Source organism: Simochromis diagramma, unplaced genomic scaffold (assembly GCF_900408965.1).
Source record: "Simochromis diagramma unplaced genomic scaffold, fSimDia1.1 OVJJ01000044.1, whole genome shotgun sequence".
Taxonomy (NCBI): Eukaryota; Metazoa; Chordata; class Actinopteri; order Cichliformes; family Cichlidae; genus Simochromis; species Simochromis diagramma.
The window spans coordinates 360,645-369,860 of NW_024386942.1; the positions used below are offsets into that span (position 1 = coordinate 360,645).

A 9,216-nucleotide genomic window follows, 5' to 3' on the forward strand; every position below is an offset into this window, starting at 1 on the left:
TCTTGTAACTGTGCACATATGGTGCATTTAGTACAATTTGCTTCAGTTGAGGTATTATTTCAGCTTTTCTAAAGCTAATCAGCTGCTCCTGTTTGTAAACCCACTTGTTCCCATGATTACGCATCATAACTCATCATCATTATTCATCTATGTATTACTTTTATGTATTAGTCATCTATTTGTTGTAATCATCTATCCTTGCAGTTGTTTATTACACAAAATAAATTATATTATCACACTTCTGGCCACATAGCGCTGATATTCACTGCACATGCCCATATTAACCTTAACCAGAGGGTTTAAAAAAACAAACCAGTGTTTACACACCATATCTGCTTCTGCCGTGGCCTGGTGGACAAGAAAGTGGTTAAGGGTTCCCCGAGCTTTCACGCCCCTCATGTTCTTCATGTGCCCACCACTAGAAGCATGCCTATGGAAAAAGTGCGCCGGTGTTGTGCCAAAAAGTGATTGTCTGCCAAAAACTGATTGCTCGTTTAAACTGCTATAAGTAACTTGTTGGGCTATACTGTGTGAAACATATGTCAAATGCATCCCTTATGGATGACATAAAGTCATCTTGAGCCACAAACAACATTCGTGTAACAAGGTAGAAGCCGCAATCAGTTTTTGGCAGTGACTTTTATATAACCTTTATTTATGCAGTTAAAAAAAATCTCATTAACATTAAAATGTCTTTTGTAAGAGTAAGTTGGCCAAGAGCACAGCAGAAATGGCAAGCAAATATTACAATAGTTCATGTAAAAATATTTTAAGATAAAACCTGTGATCTAGCGAGTCAGTTGAAAGGTGCACCCGACGTGTCCGTGGGGAATACTGTTATTTAACTTTGATTAAAAAACACAACGCGTGAACACGAACACGCTGTGAGGCGATAACAGGGAAGCTTTGACGTTTTGCTGTGTTTGTTGCCATGGAAACATGTGTGTCACAGCCCCACAGCCGCTTATTATCATTACAGACAGGATCCTGTCAAAGCCCACGAACACAGCTCCAGATGTTCCAGGATAGTGTGTGAAGAAAACAAATCCAAGATTAATCTCAGGTTTTCCACATCATGAATCAAAGAATCTAAAAATAAAGTCAGAGCGCTGCTGTGGCTTTATTACATGAATTTATATCCGGACACCTGCTGGAGCTGGCTGCTCCGGGTCTCTGCACATGTCCGTGTCTGAGCTCTGACTCCAGCTCGGAGGATCCAACTGATGCTGCTCCGTCTGCACTCTGCTGGGCTGTTTCTCCTGCTGCAGCTTCCATCTTCTCCTATATGTGCAGTCTGTGTCCGCTCACGGCAGCTCGCGGTGACTCCACCTGCGTGACAGCAGCTACCAGCAGACAACATGCACATGCTCTCACATCTCCAGCAGAGCTGCATTAAAATGTTGCGCTCAGTGTGCATGTCAGTGACAGCTGCGATCAGCTGAGTTATGATCTGAGATTAAAAACACAACAACTCATATTATTATTGACATGTGTAATTATAATCTGCACCATTATGATAATAATGATTTCATAAATAAAGGTTTAACTGGGTCTCCTGTAGGCTGCGCTGTCAGCTCCACACAGCACACGGTGGTCACATGACACCTCATCACTCAGCTGATAATAAATAAATAAAACAAATAAGTAAATAAAACTGTAGCTGATCCAGAGCCTGAACTATGGAGCAGGTTCATCATATCCAGGATTTCTCTCTGGTTTCTAACACACATCAAGGTTCAGCATGAACGTAGCGTCGATGCATCGATGGGTCCCGTTAACTGCTGTGGTTTTACACACACGTCAATATTTTATATAACAGAGAAGAAAAAGAAGACAGCGTGTTCTGGACTGTGAGGTCCCTCAGAGTTCAGCCCTGTCTTTCAGGCTAAACACACAATTTGTGACCTTCATTCTCTAAAAGCTCTCTGGGCTCTGCAGGTACTGTGACCTTCAGTCCACTGTGTGCTCTGTGGAAGAAATCCACAGCATGCTGCTGTTTGTGTGTCTTCACGGTTTCCCAGCATGCCCCGGTTGTGGTGGTGGAGGTGAGTGAAAGTTTAAAGTCTGTCACTGCACTGATGTGGACTCACAACGAGGCCGATCCCAAAACTGTCCACAGGATGAATTCAAAGTGCAACAGCAACATCAGGCTAAGCTGCTACTTACTGCATGATGAACACAGACCTCGTTCATCCCAGGAACTGAGGTCAGTTTGTACATTTTGTCTTCACGCTCTCGAGGATCGCTGACCCACATAGATGCAAGATTACATTCACCTCCAGCGTGAGTCACTGGTTTCGACTGTGTGCTGAAGATGCTTCACAGTGCTGATGTCTGAGTCACTCATGGACTCCATTTTTCTAAAATACAAATAGATGTAGCTCCTGCGGTGGAAAGACTCAGACTGAAGTTTAACAAACACAGTAAAATTTTACATCTGCATGAAGAGAATCTGCGTCAGACCAAAGCTTTGCTGCTGGGAGCTGAGATAAGCTGATGAAGTTAACATGAAAATAAAAAATGAAACTTGAAGGCTAAAACATGTGGTGTGCTGCATATAAATATGCATAAAGATGAAACGATTAAAGCATAGATGAGAGTTCAGGAGAATCACCACAGCAGCCTGAGTCTCAGACTGATGAAGAGCAGCGAACACTGAAACTGGTGCTTCTTTATCTCATATCAGCTCTCGGTGGTTTCCTGCCACAGACAGACAGCAGAGGCCGAGAGGAACGTTTGATTTGTGCGTCAGCAGCTGCAGACGAGCGTCGAGTGTTTAACGGCATCTGTGCTGGTGTCGACTTCACAGGAGGATGAAGATGCTGCTGCTGTTCCTGCTTCTCCTCATCGACGGTAAGAAACTCTCTGAAGTCTGAATGCAGGTTGTTTGCACTCACTGCAGGTTGATCATCGTCACAGACATGATCATGTTTATTACAAGGTTCTTACGCTCATTAGAAACATGGAAGTCTTGAAGGTTTTGGAGAAAAGATGGAAACGTGGCTCACAGGTCCATGTGTGAAGAAGTTTGTGGTTGATATTGGTGTGTAACCCTCTCTGTGTGAGTTCGGCTCACACATCCTGCTGACCTACATATACTGAAACAGCGTTAAGTAAACCTTGTTAGCTGTTACGTGGCTCTTTGTGCTTCAGCTGTTTAAACAGATTCTTTGTCCTGTATGAGCGGATTGTTTAGTGCTTTAATTCTGAACTTAAAGTGATTTAACTGAGGCACCATTTTTTCCCCCTTAATCACTTAGAAGCTGCACTTTGTGTTTACTTGTGTTATCTTTCTCTAATATCTGAATTAGTTTGATGATGTGAAACATTTAAAAACATACAAAAACAGGGAAACTAGGAACAGGAGAAACACTTTTGCACCTGAACAGAGGTTTAAAGAGCCATAAGTCAGCCTGAAGTCTGGTTAGAGCTCAATCTGAGCTCTGTTTGTTGTTCCAACCAGAAACTTTCATTGAAGTCTGTCAAACATCAACGCAGCGACTGACTTGAGGCAACACAAGATTTCAGGCTAAATCAACTGTCTCCTGTTTTAAAGCTGTAATAGATTACTTTTTAACTTTGTGAAAATTGTCATGTTTGCACTTTGCAACAGTGAAAGAAAAAACAGAATTTAGATGCAAATGAATCTGAACGTGGTTAGCACGAGTCTTCATAGATACTGGTGGATATGCTCTGTTAGCTGGCACGGTGGATGCATGAACAGCTTCGGACTGTATCAGGTCACAGTCAGTGATGAGGTTGTTACTCCAAAAAGTAATCTATTACTTACATTACTTACATTATTCCTTAGTGTTCATAAAAGTGTTGCATTATGCTAATTACTGAAAGTAATTCATAATTACTATACTGAAAATATGTTCTGTTTCCTGGCGCTTGCTTGTCCTCCTGTTTCCGCGATCCTGCGTGAAACAACAAATGCAGCCGTAAGAAACCTCACACAAGCTGCAGACCACACACTTCACAACGGCTTTGTGTACTGATTGAACCGACGGTTTGTCACGGAACGATGGGCGCTCAGCCACTCTCCTAATTAGCTCCCCCAGAGGAGGCTGATCAGCAGCAGGCGTGTGTCATCATCCATCACCCTCATTAGTGAGGGTAGCGGGACACCCTCTGGCCATTTTACACTTTACTTCCTGTTTTACTTTGAAGATTTCTGTTCTTTCCTGTGCTTTCCTGTTTGATGTGCTTTGTGTTTAGCATCTTTGGATGATGGGCTTCCTCTCCAGTTTAATTCATGTTGCATGAATGAAAATGAATTCAACATTTGTAATCATCATTCTGTCTGCTCTGACGTCTGTAAGCAGGTCTGATCATGATTATTACCTCAAACATGACACACGGTGTCTCTCTATATGTCCTCACAGTTTCCCAGCATGCCTCTGGTGTGGAGGTGTATGAGGGGGACTCGTTCATCCTGCTCTGTCAGGTTGACACTTCTAGATTGTTTGACCCCACAGTGGTGTGGAGTCGCTCCGACCTCAGTCCTCCAACCGTCCACCAGCGTCAGCGTCAAGGAGACGAACTGAAAGATCAAAACCAGCGTTACAGCGGCCGAACATCCATGAAGACTGACGCTCTGGAAACTGGAGACCTCAGCCTGAACCTGACTGACCTCCAACTGTCTGACAGCGCCACCTACACCTGCTCCGTCAGAGACTTTGGAGATGAACTGAGTCGGAGTGATATACAGCTGCAGGTCAAAGGTCAGCAAGAAGCTTCAGCGACTGCTGTTGATAAAGATTACATCGCTGAAAGTAGTCTTTACTTTACAATCAAAGGACTTTGTTGGCTCAATACAGCCTTAGATTACATGGACTCAGAGGTCAAAGGTCACACTGTTTGTTGTCTGTCTTTACAGAGCAGTGGTCATACTGGGAGCCTCTCGTGTTTCTCCTGGTTCTGGTCCTTATAGTTTCCGGGGTTCTTTTATTTCATTTCTGTCACTATTTCATGTCAGGTGAGTCTCTCCTCCTACACTACCCATAATGCCGATGGTTAGCAGGTGTCCTCTGGTGGCTCCTTGACTGTGATCCACAAATTTGTTCCAGAAGCTGAAAGAGTTGTGAGTTATGAAGTGAACAGGCAAATATCCCTGAGCTTTCTCCTGAGTGTCAGAATCCGATTTCCTCATTCCGACTACGAAGCGTCAGATTCAGGGTTTGACCTACGATAAGAGCGCTGCTGAAAGAGGCGTGGTCCAGATCTGCTTCTAAACAAACTCCAGATATAAAAAAACGTCCTTGATGGTGTGTAAGTGTGATCAGCTACCACATCTATGCTGTAAGTGTGAGGTAGCCAACAGCATAGATGTGCACAGTCAGTACCAGCTGGAAACTAAGCGTGACATTCATGTAAATCCTCTTTGTGGCGCTGAAGTTGGTCACATGGTTTGTAGTTCACTTGGAACAAACCAACCCATGAAAACACGTTTACAAAGCTGTCAGCTGATCCAGAGCAGAGTGACGCAGCTACAGGTGTCCCACAGTGATCCAGAGGACACAGTCTGATCCGCTCTGTCATCACTGAAGTCAGAGGACTCAGTGGAAACAGGAGTGAAGAGCTCACACAGCAGAGTGGACTCACTGACATCTGTGTGTGTGACCTCTCTGTTTTCCTCTCACTTCTTCAGGCTGTGAACGTGAAGACGGGGATGCTGACGTCCTGTAAAGCACAGCTGACCTTCATCAGGACGTCACAGAGGAGACGCTCTACAAACACACAAGGATCCACACACAGACACACCTGCCTGACAAACTGCTCTTAGTGCATCATCATGCACACGGGATGTGATTTGCAGCGTCAAGAAGTCTTCAAGCGACCAATGCGAGCACAGGATATGACTGACTGACCTCTGGTAGGAACCACAGGCGTGGACACAGGCACACACCTCACAGCAGCTGAAGCTTTCTGCCTCTCTGTAGACGGAGTGTGTTTACTTTGTCAGCAACAATCAGATACTACAGCAGTCAGGTGAATTTAGAGGTTTTTCTGTGAGTAAACTGACTACAGCGGCTACAACGCCGTCCTTTGTTAACGTTGTTGGTCCAGAAACTTCCTGTTCACTCAGAACCTGAAATAAAGGCGTCCACATGAACATCAGAGCCTCTGGTTTTTATCCCCACTGACATCAAACTGACACAAACACCGAGTCACTAAGACGGAGCGTGTTCAGATCAGATGTGTAGGCAATGATATGATGGTCCCGTCTCCTCTCAGGTGGAGGTTGTTCCCACTGCTGTCCTCTCCTGCATTTCTACCTCTGTAAAGATTACGAGCTCTACGATAAACGTGCGCTCATGCTTCTCTGTGATCAGTTAACAATTAACTCAAATGCAGCATCGACCGTATTTTTTACCCTCGTAACAAAAAGGAATAAAGTGTTTTTTCTTTGCTTAATAATCACAGCTTTACTGTGTTATGATGTAAAATAAACCTAAAGTCTAAATACAAGCACGTCATTTCTTCATTGATGATGCTGAGCTTTTATACTCATTACCAAAAACCTCAGAGAAATAAAAACACATAAGCCTGGAGCTTCAGTGGTTAAACAACATTTAGTATGTGTGAGTGTGATGAGCAGCTGTGACATGAACCATCACTCCTCCACGTCCAGCACTGTGGTGAAAGCTGTGGACTTTCAGTCACGTATCAGCTTCCTGTCACACACGAGGACTTCCTGTTAAGGTCAAAAGTTCCTCTATCAGCAGTTTGTGCATCGCGAGCCTCCACCCGAGTGTTTCAGATGGTGATGCTTCTGGGTACCGAACATAACACAGAAGATTGAATAAAGACGCTGACGTCCCACCTGTGCAGGCGTCCTTTGACTTTTTTCATTTACACAATTTTAATGACCTTGTGACTGTTTGTCTTGAAATTTCTCTTATGAGGTGATCGAGCTTGATTACACTTAATAAGAACATGTGAAGAGTGAAAGGATGGAGGAACAGAGCGAAGTGTCGCAGGCTGTTTACATGTTTAGGTATAACTATCGTGCCAATGACAGAATATGTTTCTATACGTTTAATGGAAGAAATCACTTTATTAATAATAGATGACTGGAGCTGGTGCACGCCTGTTATACTGTTACAATCCCTGTTTACATGGATGAATATGGATATATTAATAATGTTATTTTATAATAAAAAAAATAAAAAATCATGGCACAGTCTTGTGCTTGCTGCAAAAGATAAAATAAAATAAAATTCTGCACAGATAAATTTGAATTAAACCTTTTTTTTTTTTTTTTTACACTTGTTATATTTTTCACAGCTGGTACAAATTAGAATTACAGGCGACCGCTTCTGGCCCCCAGGCCATATGTTTGACACCATCATTTATACACAGGTGATGTTTCTACTCTGATATAAATGCTGCGTCCTGTTATTTTTTGCTCTTCCTGTTGGAGCCCAGTCACTCTGACATGTGTGACTGTACATGCTGGCTGTGTGTCGGCCAGCTGTCGCTGTCTCACAGCAGGACTCCAGCTCGGAGGATCCAAGTGATGCTGCTCCGCCTGCACTCTGCTGGTCTGTCTCTGCCCCTCCCCCTTCCATATGTCGCAGTGAAGCCTGTAGCTCCACCTACGTGACAGCAGCTACCAGCAGACCACACGTCAGCTGAGTTACCTTCAATTTTTCAAACGGTTTCCTGCACGAATCGAAACATCTTTGTATTTACTGATTAATGTATTAACTGAATTAATTATGTTTTTCCCATAAGTAATAATTTCCCATAAATAATTCCCAGAGTGAGTCAGCGGTGTTTATCATATTTATTATCATCACTATGACTACGAGTCCTTACAAACGTTATTGGACAGCTGAAAGCAGCATGGCTGTAGTGCTCATTATTTTAATGATAACATAATTATAATAATTATTAATATTAAATATTAATAACCAGATGAACACTGACCCTGTTGGCATCCGTGTTGTCCAGAATAAATAGCACAGAGAGGACAGGCGGCTGTGTCTCCTCTAATACCCGCACAGGGTCACCTGTTTCTGGCCTCATGCTGCGTGTTTAACAGCCTCAGAGTTTGGACGTGTTTGTCACGTTTGTTCTACACACGGCTAGAAGCTGGGATAGCGTTAGATATGGATTTTAATTCAGTAAAATATCTATATATCTACACACATATATATTAAATAAAAATACTACATTTGTTTTCCATCTTTATAAGAGGTTAAAATTTAGCACCTTTTTATTGGTTAATTCTGACCAATCGCGAGAGCTCATTTCACACATCTTTAAATCTTTTGTGAGATATTCACAACAGAAGCTTGAGTGGGAATAAAGAAAGAAAAGGCTCCTCTTTCATAAACGTTATTAATGAATAAATGTCTTTTTCTTGTTTTTCTTTTTCGGTATGAATATTTTCTTCATGTGAGTAACGGAGTGAGGATGACGTCACTTAGCGCTGTAAATGACATTTTCTGTTAAAAGTAGAAGAAAGTAGAGCCCGTGGGGGTCAGAGCTGAGACCTCTTCCTGTTTTCTCTCCTCCCTGACAGCAGAGACGAGCTCGCTCTCTTTCTCTGCTGGTGGGCGTGAACGAGGCTCACCCACCAGTCTGCATGGAGTAATTCTTCCAGTAAGATGTTCATATATTATTTATAAATATACATAATGTTAATGTGATTAAAGTCTCCACGATCCACAGCAGGAATAATCACGAGAGGATGTTATTTTCTTTTACACAGGCGCGTGTAATGAAAAGAAGCGGTAACATCAAAAACAGCCACGCGATGTTTTAAAGCAGTGTTTCCAAGGCCGTGACGTGAAATAATAATTCCACATAAACGAAACAAGTCCACAGTAACGAGCCTGTTGTAAGGAGCAGAAGGGTCAGGCACAAGCCACGCCCCCACACCTTCCTAGCTGTTGAGTAATGAGGTGTCACGTGACAACAAGCTGCCACGGGTTGTGTGGAACTCCTCCTTCTGTGTAGAGCTCACAGTACAGCCCACAGGCACACTGTGATTATTATTAATTAAAGTATTATTATTACATCGTGATTTAAATAATGAGGACGCCTCGTTCTGTTTTCTCTGAGGCTGCTGTGCCACGTGGAGCAAACATGAACATAAAGTTTACAGCATATCTTGTGACTGGAAATTGTTTGCACTGTTTATATATTTATATTATTTACTGCAGGTATTGGAGAAAAAGCTTTATGTTGTGAAAAACTCAA

General features: G+C 42.8%; 1 protein-coding gene across 2 annotated transcripts; it reads left to right on the forward strand.

Moving 5' to 3' along the window:
- Positions 1 to 2,770: 2,770 nt before the first annotated feature.
- On the forward strand, positions 2,771 to 6,118 carry LOC120737283 (myelin-oligodendrocyte glycoprotein-like). Of its 2 annotated transcripts, XM_040037901.1 has the most exons (4): positions 2,771 to 2,853; positions 4,389 to 4,778; positions 4,883 to 4,981; positions 5,654 to 6,118. In XM_040037901.1, exons 1-4 carry the CDS (start codon positions 2,814 to 2,816, stop codon positions 5,689 to 5,691), a joined length of 567 nt encoding a protein of 188 aa, XP_039893835.1. In that variant the 5' UTR covers positions 2,771 to 2,813; the 3' UTR covers positions 5,692 to 6,118. The 2 variants fall into 2 exon arrangements, with proteins under 2 accessions (XP_039893835.1, XP_039893836.1); XM_040037902.1 differs by lacking the exon at positions 2,771 to 2,853 and having other exon boundaries at positions 4,340 to 4,727.
- Positions 6,119 to 9,216: the final 3,098 nt, after the last annotated feature.